The sequence below is a fragment of the Nicotiana sylvestris genome, chromosome 2 (genome assembly GCF_000393655.2).
Source record: "Nicotiana sylvestris chromosome 2, ASM39365v2, whole genome shotgun sequence".
NCBI lineage: Eukaryota > Viridiplantae > Streptophyta > Magnoliopsida > Solanales > Solanaceae > Nicotiana > Nicotiana sylvestris.
The window spans coordinates 29,175,139-29,194,580 of record NC_091058.1 but is presented as its reverse complement, the minus strand read 5'-3'; the positions used below and the strand labels follow the sequence as shown (position 1 = coordinate 29,194,580).

The window sequence follows — 19,442 nt, the reverse complement described above, 5'->3', positions numbered from 1 at the left end:
TCACATGTCTTCCGGTTAAAAAATGAGAATAAACAAATCCTAGTCTGAAAATTTTATCCAAACAGATCTAACATCAGGGGTTTCGTTTCTTCTTTTTTCCCTCTTCCTTTTTTCTTAAATTCTTTTTGGGATGAGAGGGGATGTAAATGGGGTAAATACTTACCCGCACCGGTTATTTACACCAAACTATATTAACTCACCATGATTAATTAATTTAATTAATTAAAATGCATATAACTTACCATGATTAAATGATTGAAGTCCATATACAAAACACATGTCATATATCTATTGGTTTGGTGTAAACACCCGGTGTGGGTAAGTTTTTACCACGTAAATGTAATTGTTGTATCACAACAACTATTCACAATTTACCGATTTCTGAATTTTACGGTATCTCTAAATATTTCTGCATTTATAATAAGAATAATTATTTTATATTCATTCTATATCAGCAAAATTTTGATGCTACCCAAACCCTCTCTTCCCTAAAATCCCAGGGAGAAATTTATATTTATAATTACAGAGAACAGTAAAAAACTAAAAATTATAGTAGTAAATCTGGAGTGACTGTTGTTTGAATCTTACCTTTATACTTTCGAAGGGGTACCACAGAAGTTTGTAAAAACTACAATATTTCTTCTTTCTTCAAATCGTTGTGTGAATTTTCCCTTTCCCTTTCCCTTTTTAGCTGCTTTTCCTTTTCCCTCAGACAAAATTGATTCCTAACTTTCTCTGTGGATTTTCCACTCACTCTTCCTTCCTCTCTGTCATCCATAACGGAACTCTTCTCTTCGCCGTCCACCGCTACGACGCCATTTGTCGGTGCTCCAATCTCGTACCGACCTTTCCGATTTGCTGTACGGAAATGGCAAAACGTGGCTACAAATTACGTATCCTTTTTGAATTTTTCTCTTCGGTTTTTCTTCCTTACTTAAATGCGGTTCAAATTTGAATCTTACTGTGATGTTATTATTTTTATTTGATCTGAGAATATTATACAAAGCTATATAGTAGTAAGTAGCTGAAAATTGAAGGAGGAATTTAGTATCTTTTTTTTCTTCAAAATTTTGAATTTGTTTGATATTAATAAATTCTGATTTTTCCCCTATGCTTTTTGATTGAGCTAATAGTTTGGTGTTGTAGGTGCATATTTTGAACTTCAATGGGTAATTCTTTTTTTCTTTTTTCTTTTAGTTTCAAGTATGTGAAGAAGTTTTAATTTTTCGTCATCTGTTGTTTGTGATACTTGACTAATATGGAATATAGAGGAATTTGTGGCGCATTCGGGGAATGTAAACTGTTTAAGATTTGGGAAGAAGACACGTAGGCAGTTTCTCACTGGTGGAGATGATCAAACTGTGAATCTTTGGTCCATTGGTAAACCAACATCCACGGCCGTGAGTTCAAAACTTCCATCTTTTCTAGTTCACTTTCCTGAGAAATGTTGTTTTGCTTATTTGGGATATTTGAGTTTGCTTTAACAATGAGATATTTCTTTATCTATGAATTTTTAATTCAAATGCAAAATGCAGTAAATGGGTGATCTATTGTGATTATGCCTTCTATGCTGGAAGAGTTACTGCTGCTTTTGTTGTTGAATCCTAGTCTAGATAATTAGAATGAGTGATGATTGAGGAATCAAGCATAACGTGTGCAATTTGGACGGGGAAGGGAACTTTCGAAATTGTTAGTGTTGCCATTTAGTTCTAAGTGAGGTGACATTACATTGTTCCTTTATTGATGCCTTATAAGAGTCTTTACCAGTTGAGTTTTGAGCTGCAGCTTGAAAATGCCAGAGTCCTGCAGTTTCTTTTGAATGATCCGAAACATGAAACATGTGGACCACATGTTTCCGAATTTTTTCATTCATTCGTCTTACTAATGTGTTGGTTACAACCTGTGCTATAACAAAGAATGCAACTATATAGCATATCCCAGCAGAGGCAAAAGATACTTCTCCCTCCTTTCAGTTTATGTGGCAACATTTCTTATTTTGTCTGTTAAAATGGAATGACAACTTTCTAAATTTGACAACAAATTAATTTCACTTCCCATCTTAGCCTTAATGAGAAGCTTTTATAACCATACTAATGTTATGTAATGTTTATGAGCACAAGTTTCAAATGTCTTATAGCTACACAAATGTTATGGTATGCTTATGACCATTCAAGTCATCCTTTCTTTCTTAAACTCCGTGTTTATCCAGACTTTGCACATAAATTGAAACATAGGGAGTAGGTGATTTCTTCTCATCTGCCTAAGCCGAGATTGTGAGTTGTTACCTGGTACCTTTGCTTGTTGTAAGTAGCAGGTACCTGGTGGAATAGTTGAGGTGCGCGCAAACTAGCCCGGACACATCCCTCATTGAAAAAAAAGAAAAAATATATGGAAACTGTAAACCTTTCGAGTGTCTGGTGATTTGGTAATTCATCTAACTATCAATGCATGGAATTATTTGTTGACTGACTGTGATGTTAAGAGGTGACTGCTACATGATCTTATTTTTATTTATCTTAATTCACTTAGTTATCTGAGATTGAATAGGTCTGCCTTTGTACAATTGTGCAGAGCCTAAGTGGTCACACGAGTCCAGTAGAATCTGTAGCTTTTGACTCAGCAGAGGTTCTAGTGCTTGCTGGATCTTCATCAGGTGTAATAAAGCTATGGGATCTGGAAGAAACAAAAAGTAAGTTGATGTTTCTTTTTAACTCTATATTTTGTAGTTTGAACTAGCTTTACTCTTTAAGTGTTGCAGTGAATGTGCTCTAAATGTTTATTTGATGACTTTGATGTGTTATCCTCTAAGCATTTGGCCTACATATTAAGTACCTGCTAGACCTATAGTTATGAGCTAAGTTGCTCCGACACGGCAGTTTAGGTGCCGCACCCGTGTCGACACGACACTAGTATGGGTGTGGGTGTGGGTGTGGGATCCATGCCGGATCTGGTCAAACAATTTTGGGTACTTTGACCACAACTAACGGAAACATTCGACACGAGATACAATTTGATTCCCGAAATCAGAGCCAAAACTAGGGTAAAATTGAAGAAAATAGCATACCTTATCTAGGAAATCAATCTTTTACTTATCTAAAACGTGAGAATTGAAAAGAAATCCACACTTTACAAGCTATACGCAAGTATTCCCCAAAATTTCTCATAACTTAGAGATATTTTTATATTTTTATTTTTTTGAATTATTTTTAGCCAGATCCCCGCACCCATATCAGTATCTGTATCCCTGCACCCGTATCAGTATCCCCGAATCTTAGAATTTACATCTCGAAGGATCCGAGCTCTAGACCCGCACCCGTGTCCGAGCAACTTAGGTTATGAGAAAGCATCAGCTAAAGTTGCCTTGGCTAGTTGGCCCAATGATTTTAGTGTAAATGAGCCAAGCGTGCATCTTGACGGGAGTAAACGGCTTTTTACGTAAAACAACTTGTTGATTTGATTGCTTATGCAAGTAGAAAGTTAACTGCTTCACGATGTTATGCTGTACAGTTAATTGCGATTAACACTTGGTGCATGGTCATGTATTTATGAATCAACTCATATGGAACTGAAAGAGCATCTATGTGGATCTTCAGTTTAGACAAGAAACTTGCTTTATGATTTCAGGATTGATATTAGTCATACTTAACTGAACGTATTCAAGCGTTGAATTATCTGCTTATTAACTAAATTATGTGATGTTATTTCTTAGATGAGCAAGTTATGTCTAGGTTGACTTCTAATCTGGTAAATGTTCTTGAAGTGTAGTGGTTCGCACCCTTAATGGACACAGATCGTATTGCACGGCTTGTGAATTCCATCCTTTTGGTGAATTTTTTGCATCTGGATCTATGGACACTAATCTTAAGTTATGGGATATAAGAAAGAAAGGGTGCATCCATACATACAAAGGTCACACTCGAGGAATAAGTACCATTAGATTCTCTCCTGATGGCCGCTGGGTGGTTTCTGGTGGATTTGACAATGTGGTGAAGGTAATTCCTAAGTTGGCAAAAAGATGTGACATTAGTAGACTCTTTTTTGCTAGAGTATTAACCTTTATTGTTAGTCAGGTATGGGACCTAACAGCTGGAAAGCTCTTGCATGATTTCAAGTCCCATGAAGGGCATGTTCGATCTATAGATTTTCATCCACTTGAGTTTCTTCTGGCAACAGGTACTTTTTTAAAATTCTGTGCCCGATCATAGAATTGGTTCTCTGAACAAATTCTTGTCTGGCTTTCTTCTTTCCCTTACCTTTTTCTTTTGATGTAGATGATTCTCCTTACCTTTGTCCTTAACCTTTCTTTTGGTTTATTTCAAATTCCAGTTGTGATTCTACATCTTCTAAAAATAGGATCCATTATCATTACTTTAGTGGTTAATGTACCACTTAGTTTTATCGGCTTGCCAAAAGGCTCTGGGTTCTTGCCTTCCTTTGTAATAAATACTTGTACTTGCTTAACCTTCGATAGGAAATGAAAATCTGGTCAATTTTAGATGAATAAAGGAATCACAGGAAGAAGGTGCGTGTTTAAGAAGCAATAGGGCTTGTTTCACTGTTTCATTGGTCAGATTATGAGAATTTCAAAACAATTTGGGAAGTGGTGGTGTACTTGAGAGTTGAAAATGGTTATAACTTTTTTTTTTAGCTCTCCATCTATTATAAGGAAAATCTTGTTATGGTCCATTTATGATGGTTTTTTTAAACCAGATCCGTCATAAGATTGTATTGTTCAACAGGATCAAATATTTTATTCTCAAATCTCAATAAAGTTTTGTACCTAGTCTCTCTCCAAATAAAGATACTTTCTTTTTCCAGCTCTTACCATGTGATCTTGTTTCAACACTTGAGTTGTTCTCAGGTTCTGCGGACCGTACTGTAAACTTTTGGGATTTGGAAACATTTGAATTGATTGGATCTACCAGACGCGAGGTATCTATGCCATTTTCTTTCAACTTTTTATTCTTTAAAAAGGAAAAATTTACACCTTGTGAAAGCAAGATCTTGGAAGGTATTCTTAGTTGTGTGCTTGTTGGTTGTTAAATCATATCGAGATATTTGTTTACATTTCATACTTTGAAGTAACTCTGACTACATACCCCTAAAACTTATTTCCCTTTTGGTGTTTGCCTTCTTGTTAGCTTTTCTGTTATGAGCTTGTATCAAAATGCTCATATAACTAAATTAAATATTCTTTTATTTTGCTGTTACAAACATGATTTAGCACCAGTAACTTGGTTAAACTACATGAATTGATTGAAGCAGTTATTTAGTGAGCATAACTATGAGGTTCTTTCTTGGATAAGCAATATAAGATCTAAATGGTTATCTCATGCGAGCTTCTCTACCATGTCTCTCAGAGGATGATCGGAAGAGACTGTAGGATACATAATGTCTTGGGATATCTACCTGTTAGAAATATTTCCTGCTGTCTTTGTGCCCCTTATGTTTCATTTTACTCTTGGGTGCATTAGAAGGATAGGTGGGCTGAAGCCATTAGACTTGATTCCCACTCTAAATTATTTACTGGTCAATTGAATGCGGTGTTCTTCTCAGGTGTAGAACCAAGAATAACTGGCTATCTGAAAAAAATTCTCTTGCTTGTATAATTTCTTTTCTGGGCATTATTGATACTGGTACATATTATTCTTTGTTATGAGACCGGACATTATGTTGCTTCCTGATATATTTGTTTTTATTATGTTAAAATTTAATCTACTCAGATACATTATGTTTGTGGAAAGTTTGACATGCTCTTCTAGGCTGCAGGAGTACGATCAATGACCTTTCACCCTGATGGAAGGACTCTGTTCTGTGGACTGGATGATAGCTTGAAGGTTAATCTCCTGGCATTCTGCATTGCTCTCATTGTATTGTTGAAACAAGTAATTCTGATGATTTTTGACCACCTTTGACCTGAAGGTTTATTCATGGGAACCTGTAATTTGTCACGACTCCGTTGAAATGGGATGGTCGACTTTAAGCGATCTCTGCATACATGATGGGAAGCTTGTAGGTGGTGCCTATTACCAAAACTATGTTGGTGTTTGGGTTGCAGATATTTCGGTAATTACCTTGATCGCTGAAGCTTAAGTCAATCTTGTACATGGTTGCAATTTAGGCTTACACTTGACCCATATGTTTCAAGATCAGTTTTCCCCATTGGTTTTACTCTTTGTTTTACTTTTGTGCTCTTACCTGTCAGCTTATTGAGCCCTATGGAGCTGGTTTAACTCCAGAGAGACAAAGTAACTTGGAGCAGAAACAGGAACATGTGGAGTGTCGTCTAGAAAGAGTAGGAAGCAACAGAAGTTCTAATTCAAGTCTGCGCTGCACATCACCTGACATTGATTCCAAAGAAATAAAGAATATATATGTGGATAGTAAGTTGTTTTTACATCCTCCTCTTAAAAGCAAAAAAGACCATGAAAACTAAAAAGAAAATTAACAACCTGGCATTAAGGAACTCTAAAATTGTCATCTTGTTCAAGTATAACCATACTCATAGGGTGAAATAGAATGGTCTTGGGTAATTTATTACCTGATATCAAATCCAACTTGATGTCTGTGTACTGATGGTTAGCTTGATAATGTTGGGTAATTAGAAGATCTGACCTTGCCACTGATGTACTCTTATATAGAAGGATTTGATGAATATCGTCATAGTTCTTCATTAGTTATTAAAATGCAACTTTTTATTGGATAACTCTTCTACTTCATCTAGCATCACAATTATCAATTTACATGTCCACATTTATTGCAGTTCTAATTTCTATGCATTTAAAAATTCATTTTGCAGGTGAAAATCCTGTAACCATAAAGAAAGTTACTTCTCATTCTCCAAAAGTGGTCCCCCCTTCAGATTATAAGGAAAACAAGAAACAGTCGAGCCAGAAGCTTAATTCTGCCATTGATTTACCTGCAAAAACTAATGGATTGGCAGTAAGTAAATCATTTATCGTCCCCAGTGTTGTGCCACGTGATATTCCAGAGGCAAAGAACTTGGATACTTGTAGAAGGGAATCTATTACTGCAAACAGGGCAAGTGGTGGTATATCACAAAAGCCGTCTCACATAAAGCGCCTGTCCAACAACAAATTCGATATGGAGAAGATTTCTGTGACTCTCGAGTCTGAATCGACTGACAAGTTGCCTTGTACAGTAGATTGTAAGAACGAATCAGATATTGATAGCAGGCGTATGACAGATAATAGTTCCAGGGAATGTTTTGAGGCAAAAGATTCAGCTGTCAGGCATGGTGGAGAAGAGCCAGAGAAAGTATCATTGCTACCACTGCTAAATAATCAGGAGAACCGTTAGTTCTAAAATGCTCTTTATTTGAATCAGCTTTTGAGCTCTATTGTTTGTTTCTATGTTGCGCGGACTCTCCAAAATGTAGCCGCACCCGTGTCGGATCCTTAAAAAATGCACTACTTTTGGAGGATCCGACACGTATCCGTCCACATTTTCGGAGAGTCCGAGCAACATAGGTTTGTTTCTATGTTGCACAGTGTTCTGCTTCTGCATTCTCCCTCTATTATTCTTTTCTAGGTTTTCTGCTAATTTTGGACTGTTGATTTTTGCTCTACTTGTAGGTTTCTTCATCTTGAAGGAAATAACAAAATTTAAACTATACCTAATTCCTGTCTGGTCTTTCACTAGCGTTCGGAGATAAGATTGTCTTAATTTAATTATTTTATACCTGAGTAGTGGTTTGATGTATGATGTTTTTTGAAAAATCATAATTAGCTTGCAAATCCTGCAGTCTGAATGATCCTCGTTTGGTTTTGCCTGATACTTCGTAAGCCGCTGTGTCCCCTTCCTGGTTTGGCGACATTTTAGTTCTCTAGCAATGGTTTAAAGTTGTAACTCAAAAGTAATGCTTTAAAGTTTTGTATTTGGTTTTTCCCGTGCACATACAGATGCACAAGTTACAAGCATGACAACAAATATTGACTTTATTTCCATTATGTTTCAGGTAATGTGGCCTTGGAAGGCAGGAAAGAGTTAAATCCGGTTAAATTTGTGAATGGAGGTTGTTATATGATAAAATTATGTTATAACAAAAGGAATTTTTAAAACATTCTTTTTTTTTTGAAGTAAAAATTCAAAAGAATTCTAATCAATCCTTTGTTTAAAATGGCAGTGGCAGTAGTCCGAGGAAGGACACGCAGTTTGGTTGAGAGGTTTGAAAAAAGAGAAGGGTTGAACATGGATGATATCCTTAAGATAGATGTGGTGTCTCAGTCTAAAACTGAGGAAGTAGAAATATCCCCTTTGGCACCTTCCTGTTGTAAAGATGAGGAACCAGAAACCTTTATTAAAAAAAGAAATGAGGAACCAGAAACAACCCCTTCGACAGCTTCTCGTTTTAAAGCAGAGGAAGCAACACGCCCTTTGCCTCCATCTCATTCTGGAATCGAGGAAGCAAATGCATGTACTTTGCCAGCTTCTCAATATGAAGTTGAGGAATTAGAAGCATCCAATAAGCCAGATTCTAAGTTTAAATCTGAGGAAGTTAAAACAACCCATTTACCAGCTTCTCATGTTGAGAAGTTAGAAGCATCTCCTATGCCAGCTTCTCAGTTTGAATCTGAGGAAGTAAGAGCATCTCATTTACCAGTTTCTTATTCCAAAGCTGAGCAATTTGAAGCATCCCCTAAACCAGCTTCACAGGTTAAATCCGAGGATGTAAGAAAATCCCGTTTACCAGCTTCTCGTTCAAAAGCTGAGGAATTAGAAGCATCCCCTGTGCCATCTTCACAGATTAAACCTGAGAATGTAAGAAGATCCCGTTTGCCAGCTTCTCGTCCTAAAGCTGAGGAACTGGAAGCATCCCCAATGCCTGTTTCTAAGTTTAGAACCGGAGCAAGAACATCCCGTTTGTCAGCTTTTCGTTCAAAAACTGAGGAAGCTAAAACATCACGTTTATTAGCTTCTCGTTCTAAAGCTGAGGAAGCACAAGCATTCCGCTTGTTGTCTTCTGGTTCTAATGCTGAGGAACCATTGACAGCCCCTTTGCTGGTATTGAGCTTGTGCCACCTATACTTGATTGTTTCTTACGTGGTTCTGTTTTGCTGATATGTTGATATTGCTTGGTCTATGTGTATCAGACATACCTTTATGTTCTAAGTAATGGTGCAAATGCTGATATACATGTCCTGCACTGTGCTACTGCTAAGTAAATCATGCAAGCCCAAAAAAAATCTTTAATAGCTAAAAGTGCTTGTTGATTTTGTGAACATAAGAAATTCTAGTTAGTGCAAGTAGAGGAAACAGATAATATACTTGTACAGTATCTTAAAGAGTTACCAGTACAAGGAGTTAGTATATTATCTTTTTTAAACTTTTTCTTCATGGTAGAACTCCACAAAACAATTCTTTGATTAAGCTTTGAATTGGATTATTTTGAAGCACGAACGATGTTTTAAATGAAGCTCTTTTTCTCGTTTTCTCCATGTACTTGTGGGAAGTTGAGAACCTTTAGCTCCTTTGGTCTCAGTCTCTCACCCTCTCCTCTTTGTGATTTGGAGAATTTTCACAAAAATAACCACATTAATAAATAATAAAAAATAAAAAGAGAAGATATTTTTTTCTCTGCTTCCCAGCTTTGTTTTCCCCTTCCATCTCGGAAGTTGAGACATGGAAATGGAGGTGGAGTTAGGGTCAAAACTGATTTCACTCGTAACACTGACTCTATTGCAGCTTTATCTTTCAATCTTTCAATCTATATTTGGTAAACTAGATGATGGTTGGCTCGTGCAGTAATTACAACATTATCCCAACTCTTTGTTTTTCGCATACATGCAGAATACAGATCAGCAGACTATTGCACGGCGTGAGTCAGCTCAGAATGATAATATTGTTATTGAAGATCTTATGCAGAGCCATGATGTGCTACTAAGTTCGTTTAGATCTCGCCTGACAAAGCTGCAGGTAACATTTAGCTGATGATTGTTTGTAATTGAAGCTTCTGGGTACGCGTTTCAAAACAGTGTGGCATGCAGACTTCGTAGGAAATTTGGAGATCTTTCTGTTTGATACTTATGATATAGGATATCTGTTTGTCATATTGTAATGCTTGAAGCCTCTGACAAGTATAGTCTTTTAACCTCTCAGGTAGTTCGTCACTTTTGGGAACGGAATGACATTAGGGGTGCTATAAATGCCTTGAGGAAGTTGCCAGACCATTCCGTGAGCATTCATTGAAACTTCTTTGTCGTGACCTCTTCCCAAATATTATATTTGACAAATACTTTAACGTGTTTCTTAAATTTATATCCTGTTGCAGGTACAAGCTGATGTTGTTAGTGTCCTCGTAGATAAAATGGAGATTATCACATTGGATTTGTTTTCCTGCTTGCTGCCTGTACTATTAACCTTACTTGATAGTAAGGTAGAAAGGTAAGTAGTGATGCAACTCATGATTTAGTTGTTTGCTATGTATTAACTTATTTACCTCCTCAAAGTCATAATAGTTTGCCTTCATACTCCACTCTCTTGATCGTCGAAAATTGTGACATGTCTGCCTTTGCTTCCACTTTGACATTCCTTCAAATATTAACTAAAGTGCTGCTCTAATAATGACTACCTTATACGTGGTGATTATTATTTTATTTTTTTATACCATTATCTAAGGAGTGACCAATCAAGCCATTTGTGGTTTTGTTTTTCTGGAAAATAACTTTATTGGTTTTTTCCTCTCCATCTTGTGGAATTAAATTTTTTATCAAATACGGAAATAAATAATTTTGGAAGGCTGGAACAAAAGAGAATGAACAATGACATACAAGTCTTCTCAAACCTTGATATTTTATGTGGTTTTGTTATCAGTGTTTAATGTGGTTCTGAATTGGTCCAAATTCCAATTGAAGCTAAGAAGATAAAAGTGATTTTCTCAGATGGTTTAGCAGCTTTAAGTTTCATGGTTTTGTCTATGTGGATGTGGTAGGGTTGCCTTACACTTATTTGATTTTATGGAATTCTACTGTTAACATTTTTCCCGATTCCACTGTTAAATTTCATACTTCTCCCTTGTTTAAAAAAAAATTTCTTCTTTACATGTTGAATGCTTCGTCCTTTTTGTCCTCCCACAGGCATGCAAATGTTTCCCTGGAGCTGCTGTTGAAACTTGTTGCAGTCTTTGGGCCGGTAGTTCGCTCAGCCGTTGCAGCACCTCCATCTGTAGGGGTTGATCTTCATGCAGAAGAAAGGTAATGTTGTTTAACTTGATTAGGCAGCTCACTTTTCATTTTTCTGCTTGGGTGATAGTAAATGCAAAATACTTGCATGTCTGGCTGTCTCTAATTTCTTACACTTTAAAACAGAATCCAGTGCTGCAAACAGTGCTTTGCCTATCTCCAAGATATACAGAAAGTACTTCCAGCACTTACTAGGTAATTAAGAATCCACTTTTTACTTTTCATTATTATAATTACTCTTATGATTTTATTTTATGGGTGGTCCAATTTCATGCTCTCTGGATTTGGGATAGAGTTGCTAGATTTCAGTTAGAATTTCTAAGTCAGAAAAATGACTAGTAGCGCCGCACCATGTTTGAGAATCATCAATTAAAGGTGTTGAAAGCAAGCTTCATAGTCAATGATGCACAACAAACTTCAAACTTAGTAATGAACATCTTTAGGTTCTGGCTTCATTGGACAAGGGATATTATTAAAGGGTGGATTTCCAATCATTTTCAGCTATCTTCAGTTTTGTACATTGAAATATGTTTACTTCCATGATAGAAGCTTACTGATCTGAGTCCCGAAGCTTCATGATATGGTGTCTGAATATGTTTGGTTTGGAGGGCAGGGGCCTAAGGCTTGATTTCTAATTGATAGGTGTGTGTTGAACTTTTGAAATATTCAAGATTGATGCAACTTGTTGTCGATTAAATTCTAGTTGATATCTTTACCTCCTTTTCTTACATATCTAAAGCAGCTAGAAGCCCAGAGTCCTTGTGTCTTGATTTTGTTGGCTACTCAAGTTTTGCTTACATTCTATTGTTGTAGGAGAAGTGGTCTGTTGGCAAAAGGTGCATTACAATTAAATCTCCTACTTCAAGAATCGTAGTCCAGTTTATCATACAACAGAATGGAAGTTAGCTAGTATAGATATTATCGAACTGATGGGCTCTTTTTGGACTCCACAATTTTGTTTGTCGGATTTCCACGCTTGCTACCATTTTCAACAACCTTGTAGTAGCGGAAAACAGGCAAGAAGGAGATGCAATGTCTATCCTCTGCCACTGCAACTGGTTTGGGAGCAACTGTAAAATTCTCAGACATATAACCTTTTGGTGATGACAAATGGCTGTCTTCTTTCAAATACGGCATGAACATATTTAAAGTTCCTGGCTGTATGTATCCATATGTAAGTTGTGTACATGTATCTGTAATAGTAAAAATTGGATGTATATTACATCATTTTATCAATGAAACATATGTTCATACGCCTTTTTTTCTCTGCTATCGAAACTCGAAATATTGTATTTTGTTCTCAAGTTTACTATAAAGTTTCAGTGGTCAACTGGTGCAATATTAGGAGAAGAATTAAAGTTGCTTACTGATATTCGAAATGGCAAGACACTAGATATCAAGTGAAATTGACACCAATCAAAAGGTCTCGGACATATAGAAGAAAATGAGGATCTGAGGGTCTGTCAGAAACAACCTCTCTGTCTTTTTTTTTTTTTTTTGTTGTTGTTGTTGTTTCGCAAACTTTAATCCCTTTGGCAAAATAGCGCAACAGAATCTGAGCTTAACTACAATTTTCCTTTGATCTTCTAAACATTTTCTTGACTATATTCCTAGATAAGTTTTAGAGAACTTTTAAAATTTCGAGAATGGTAGATCCAACAATGAGTTAGCGGATTTGGCAGAATTCAGTGTAGTGGAATCAAATTATATGCGTTTATATTCCGGAATTACCCTTCTAGATATGAAGGAACGAAAACTCTGTTAAAAGAAGGCATTGGAGCATCAAATGACGCACCTTATTTGAAAGGTATTTTAATATTGACCCTAAAAGGACCTGAGTCCAAACACTAAAGTATCACTGTAAACTAAGTTGGTTATCATTGTTTTGTTTTTTTTCTTCATTTTAGTTGCTTACTCCGTATTATTGTTTGTGCAGGAATAATTACCACAGATTAGACATATAAGTTTAAAGCTGTATATATATTTTTGGCATCATCGAATTATATTGATTTAGAATAACAAATTAATTTTCTTAAAAAGTTTAATGGGAACTTCAAAAAAATAAAAAAATACGTAGATATAAATCAGTTATATAGCACTGTATAAGTATGTAAAACTCAATCTCATTGGGCCATTAAATTCCAAATCACTCACATCATGCCACGTGTAACACGATCATTCCACTAATGGATATACGTCATTTTTTAAACTTCAGGGATCATTTTAGTTTATAAAAATTAACACTTTGACCCCAAAAATAAAGAAAATGTCTTCCACTGTTCGTCCTGCAGAGGTGCAGAGTCCGAGAGAGGGAGAGAGATATTTCGATTTCAGGTAAACCAAAATTCTCGAGAAACAAACAGTAATCTCCATGTTTTTCTCTTCCAATAACAACCATTCTTCATCAATCATTTTCCTCCTTTTTCCTTTCTTTTCCATACTTCTTCACTTGAATTCCCTTATCTTCAACCTTCACAGAATTCCGTCAACCCCTTTTCTCTCGCTTTTTCTTCCCTAACCAAAATTACTACAAACCCAGAAAATTCTGAACACTAAAAAAAGGAATAAAAAAACAGAACTTTTCAGAAATCAACCTTCTAACCTTGCATTTTACGTCCAGGAAAACCACCTTTATTTGGAAAAAAAATCATGATTTCCCATTATCTTCGATCCCAAAAAAGCAGTTCCCCCCCCCCCCTCCTTTTTTTGTAATTTCCGGTGATATTTTGCCGTCGTGGTGGCTGTTGCTAACGTGCGCTGGGTGCTAAGATTAGAGAAACTTGGTGTCAGGTCAGGTCGGGTCGGGTCAAATTAGAAACTCCGAGGGTGGGACATTATTTTTGTGTAGAAATTATCTGAGCCGTACACGTGGAGGTTCTGGATTGTTTGAGCTGTTTAATGGAGGGGGAAACAATGGGTGTGGGACCCAGGAAGATGAATTGGGGTACGTGGGAAGAGCTTATACTCGGTGGCGCTGTTCGCCGACATGGGACGAGAGATTGGAACGTCGTCGCATCGGAGCTCCGTGCCCGGACTGTATATCCTTATTGCTTTACCCCCGAGGTTTACACTTATTTACGTTACGTGCCCTATGATATTATGATTGCGACAACACTCCGTTTGTTTATTTTTGTCTGTTCGTAATCTCCGCTTTTTTTTTTTCTTCTGTTATGGAAGAATTATTGTCCTTTGTCGGGTATTTGTTTTGTATCTCCTTATCTATTTGATTTTGTGGGACCCATCTCATAGGAATAATTAAATAGGATTTCATTAGTAATAAAACAGTTTCAATTTAAACGAGACAACAACCTTATTTTTTGAATTATGTTGGTGGATTTAGAGTTTTAAAATCTGTGTATCTTGAATACTTACTTACACTCACTACATGCACCAAAGCATTAAGTAAATGACATTTTTTTAACCAGAAGTCTATCACTTAATTGTGATTAATTTGCTAATGTACTCCTAGTAAAAAAAAAAAAAAGAGGCAGCCCGGTGCACGAAGCTTCCGTTATGCAGGTTCGGGAAAGAGTCGGACCATAAGGGTTTATTGTATGCAGCCTTAAAGATTATTTCCTCGGCTCGAACCCGTAATCTTAACAGTAACTTACCAGTTATATCAAGATTCCCTTCCACGTAATCCTAGTACCAAAGAAAATTTGTAGCAGCAGTGGAAATTTCCTTGTTGGAAAACAAGACTTCGTTTTTTGGATAAATAGTGAATTGTTTGGTTGTGTACTTGTGTCGCTGTCTGTCCCACTAAAATTGAGTAGATGGAATTAAAAAATTGTTGTTGGTATAGAGGGGTCGCCATTAGGAACTTAATTATGTGGCAGAGAATTTGCTTCTCCGTCAAGGTGGACCAGAATCTGAAGCTTTTGGTGTGTCATAATGGTGTTGGGGTAGCCTAAACTTTGTCTTTATTGGTTAATATGTGGCTGCCAAATAAAGAGGCGACCCCAATGAATATTGGGATCTTTTTAGTTTGTGGTTTAACACATTTCATATGTTTGTTATTCTTGGTTGCTTTATGTTTTTGTTTCCACTATCCAGAGATGAGGACATCATGAAGTATAGTAGTAACTTTTTTCCATACTGTTACTGCTATACTGACCTATGACTAGCCAATGAATAGAACTGTAACAAAATTAACTTCACTGCCTTTTCTTGACCTTGTGTTCTCCATTCCTAAGTTTTCCATACCTTTATCCATACTCTATGATATGCTGATATGATTCATTGACGAGAAATTTAACTACAGGCCTGCAGGACCAGGTACGAGGACTTACGTAAGCGTTACTCTGGCTGCAAGTGAGTCAAGTTCTTCATCTTCATGAGCATATTAGTTTATTCATGAATCTGTTACCATCTCGACAGATGTATGGAAGTTTTATATCCATCTTATGGGGTGTACAATTTCTTTGAGTTTTTTGTCTTGTAAATGTACTACTAGCTTAATCCCTCACCTTTGGAATGGATCCATTGTTTCCGTTAAGTTACTGATAATTGAGCGTATGAGGATGTCATCCTTGCCCTAACCAATATGCTACTTGTTTAACTGTCTGTTGGCCAGTGCTTGGTTTGAAGAGTTACGAAAGCGACGAGTTGAAGAGCTGAAGCGGGAATTGGAGAGATCTGAAAGTTCCATTGGGTTAGTAAATATTGCTTCCCTGTTTTAAGTTGATAAGCAAATAGCCAAATACTTGCTAATAAATCCTGGCATTTTGAAGTTCTTGGCCACACTGAATGCATTTCTATGGAGAAAATTAATTAAAAAAAACATTTGTGACCTCGGGTAATTATTTTTCGCTCTCATACACCTCCCATATATTATCTCTATGCTCATTGTCAGGTTTCTTGAGTCAAAGATTGAAAGCCTAAAGGCTGAGAGGAAACAATCTGGTCAGATAGACTATGGATTGGGTCGCACTGAATCTCCTGCTCCTCCGACAAAATCAGAAGATATCGAGTCTTTTGTGAAAGATGAAGCCAAAGATGGGCTGTCTGCCGGCAGCTTCACGCTTGATATTAGAACAAACCAGTCCCCTGAGTCTCAGGTTCCCACCATACCCTCAACAGATGTGAAGCTAGAACGTTCAGAGTCTTGTGAACGGGACAAAGTTCCAAGTACAAGCAAGGTGACAGAGGCTTCCAATGGAAATGGAGGGGCTGTAAGGAAGAGAAGAGGTAAGAGGAGAAGAAAAGACACCGTTTGGGATGCCAAAGAAGGGAGCATTGAGGAGAGTGACAATGTATGTTCGACCAGTCTTGCCTCCACTTCTCACTGTAAAGAAGCATTAACCAGTTGTGAACAAAGTATTAGGCATTCAGCAGTAAGTGATCATAGAGGAGGTTTATCTAGGTTTAGGAACGATGACTTGATGAGGATTTTCACCTCTATTACACAGCACGAAGCTGCTATGGTCTTCAGGCATCGTCTTGATAGTCAGAAGAGAGCAAGATACAAGAAAATGATAAGGCGACATATGGATATCGAGACAGTAAAATCAAGACTGGCCAGTTGGTCAATCAAAACACCAGGTGAACTCTTCAGAGATTTCCTTCTGCTAGCCAATAATGCCATGGTATTTTACTCGAAGAGGACGAGAGAATACAAAGCAGCAATGGCTTTAAGAGACATTGTCACTAGGGCATATCGACAGCATTACAGAGGCTCTTACTACAAAGCTACATCTTGCCTCCTTCTATTGCCAACAATAGGTAATCCACCTGGGAAACCACGAAGCGTTCGCCCTCGCCCTTCTAAAGACAAACTTCAAGCCAAGTATGGCAACAATGTGAAAGACAATATTGCTGGAAAACTAGGAAGACAGAATCATAGACCAGGTGATGCTGATTCTAAGGTACCATTGCAATCTTTCTTATCAGCTAAGAAGGGTTTCAAGAGGCCTGGAAAAATCAAGCGTGGACCGATTCTCGAGTCTGTTAAACCACAAACTAAATTACAAGCTAAGGAATCCACACAGCATAATATTAAGGTTAAAGAGGACCATCGAATTAAGCCTGTAACCAAAGAAAGGAAAAGGGCTCGGCAAAAGTGATTTGAGTTTCCATAATCCTTAGATACTTTATCCTCTTTCTTTCTTTCTTCTTCTATTTCCCTTTTTTTTTTTTTTTTTTTTTTTTTTTTACAGAAATTCCCTTCACTTTTTCATCTTTCTATTTTCTGTGGCCATTTTGCGACTAGGCTTCATCTTGAAAGAGGAGAAATGCAGGTGTAATACTAATAAAGCTGTGATAATCAGCTTCCAATCAGTTTCCATGTAACTATTACCCATAAATGTGTAACTCACCCAAAGTGATATATTTATTCAAGGGTTAAAATATATGTAAACTAAACATCAACCGATGAAAAAGGCTGGTTTAACGTCAGCTGCATCACTACCTTTTGCTATCACATGTGTTTGTCTAATATAAGATGAACAAATTCTTTTGCACAACTTTAAAAATAGTGACAAAATTTAGACGGTGGCTGTCACGACCCAATTTAGGATCATGATCGGTACTTAGGAGCAAGTGCCCCCAAGTAAGCCTTATCAGTATTTTACAAAAAAACGGACAGAGTTTTCTCTGTTTTTGGACTATTCCAAAAGTTTCTCTGTCTCAAATCAACAACCAAACATCCTAATATTAATTCAAACGACAATGACTCCATCAATTAACCAAAACAAATATCTACATTAATAGTTCACTCACTAACAACTAGAAATACTATTTTATCTCCAACTTTGATAAAAATGAGTGATACTCAACATAAGTCTATAATAACAAAAGAATACTCAAGACACTAAAAGAATGACTATGGAGTGACTCTAAGAGTTCAAAGCAACGACCATAACAGTAAATAAAATCTCCATCATGCGAACAAGTGCGAGGCTCGCCAAGAACGATCAACCTGTGCACTCTAATTAACGAAATCCTCGCATGCGTCAACTGTTGTCTCTGTAAAAAAAATTAGCGGAGAATGAGTCGCTAGCTCAGTAAGTAATAACACTTAACCACAACCGTTTTTATTGGGGACAAGTCAGAAAACATGCTAGTATATTAGACAAAAAATATCATAAAAATGCCCTTTCAGAAACAATAAATGATTTTGAATCTCATCATGTTTTTCTTGTAGTATAATACAATTAACAATTCAGTAATAAGCTCGGTAACCACTATTTAATATCAATATTCACATTTGGGAGGTTTCAATGAATGAATCATGTAATCAGTATAACTGTGGACTTCTTCGCAAGAAGTCAAATATAACGGTAGTCCCTACTCGAGGGAAATCAGTAACAGTATGCTAGTTCTACCTTCCCACTAGAGAGGGTTGTAACAGTAATCGGTAATTACAAGGCCCACCAAGTATAACAAACCTGTCGTTAGCTACGGGATCCTTCAAAGTCTACTCCCATTTATACTTGTCTCTGTAATCCGTATATACTCATAAGAAATATTTTAAAACAATATAAGGCATTTCGGTTCTTATCAAATCATGTAATTTCATTTCGATAACAGTAAATTCAAGTAACGGTAAAACATATCTAGTGACAACAAGAATATTTAAAACAACGATAATCATCTCAAATAACTATCTCGGTATCATATCGAGTAAAAGACTTGTCCCACATGCAACTCAAAATAATCGATAATATATTCATATTAAAAATCATGTGTAAATCATGCAAGTTATGAAAACACAAATTGCGATAAGATTGCTACTCACATTACTCGTGCCGAAACACCAAATATTTCACCTCGAGCAATTCGTACAACTTCCTCCGATCAATCTTTAATTACATAATATCGATCTCATGTTAATTTCTATGTTTAGGCTGATTCATAGCTAATTTAGAATTCCCAGCTCTCGAGGTTCCATATTTGACTCTTAATTCGCCGAATTATATTTACCCACGAGATGAGTAATTACTAATCTATCTATCAACTCCAACCTATTCATATAATTTATTAACCCAATTTCATAAAGTTCTATGGATTCTTCAGGAAGACAATTCTCAATTACGTGAATGAACTAGTGTAATTTCTATTACTCTGTAAAATCTTTCGATCATTGGAAACGAAATTAAAATCTACCAGAAGAAGAAGCTTAAGTATTACCCGTAAGAGTCAATCAGTGCTTAAGATTCCTCAATAGTTATAGCTATGATTCCAACGCATAGTGCCAACTTCTTCCTCCTTCTTTTCTCTTTTCTCTCTCTTTACCTGCTGGTT

The 19,442-nt window shown here is 36.5% G+C and overlaps 2 protein-coding genes across 4 annotated transcripts; both read left to right on the top strand.

Moving 5' to 3' along the window:
• The first annotated feature begins 612 nt into the window (after positions 1-612).
• On the top strand, positions 613-12,458 carry LOC104228235 (katanin p80 WD40 repeat-containing subunit B1 homolog KTN80.1). 2 transcript variants are annotated; one of them, XM_009780671.2, is made up of 18 exons: positions 613-893; positions 1,270-1,400; positions 2,572-2,689; positions 3,766-3,992; positions 4,071-4,173; positions 4,862-4,932; positions 5,763-5,837; positions 5,923-6,066; positions 6,206-6,383; positions 6,800-7,315; positions 7,979-8,035; positions 8,147-9,024; positions 9,811-9,936; positions 10,120-10,194; positions 10,292-10,404; positions 11,097-11,213; positions 11,328-11,396; positions 12,015-12,458. In XM_009780671.2, exons 1-18 carry the CDS (start codon positions 869-871, stop codon positions 12,073-12,075), a joined length of 3,084 nt encoding a protein of 1,027 aa, XP_009778973.1. In that variant the 5' UTR covers positions 613-868; the 3' UTR covers positions 12,076-12,458. The 2 variants fall into 2 exon arrangements, with proteins under 2 accessions (XP_009778973.1, XP_009778974.1); XM_009780672.2 differs by having other exon boundaries at positions 3,761-3,992.
• A 925-nt stretch (positions 12,459-13,383) lies between these two features.
• On the top strand, positions 13,384-17,548 carry LOC104228236 (uncharacterized). 2 transcript variants are annotated; one of them, XM_009780674.2, is made up of 4 exons: positions 13,384-14,264; positions 15,463-15,476; positions 15,775-15,852; positions 16,054-17,548. In XM_009780674.2, the coding sequence occupies exons 1-4, from the start codon at positions 14,100-14,102 to the stop codon at positions 17,261-17,263; spliced, it is 1,467 nt and encodes a 488-aa protein (XP_009778976.1). In that variant the 5' UTR covers positions 13,384-14,099; the 3' UTR covers positions 17,264-17,548. The 2 variants fall into 2 exon arrangements, with proteins under 2 accessions (XP_009778976.1, XP_009778975.1); XM_009780673.2 differs by having other exon boundaries at positions 13,385-14,264; positions 15,463-15,512.
• The last annotated feature ends 1,894 nt before the right edge of the window (positions 17,549-19,442 follow it).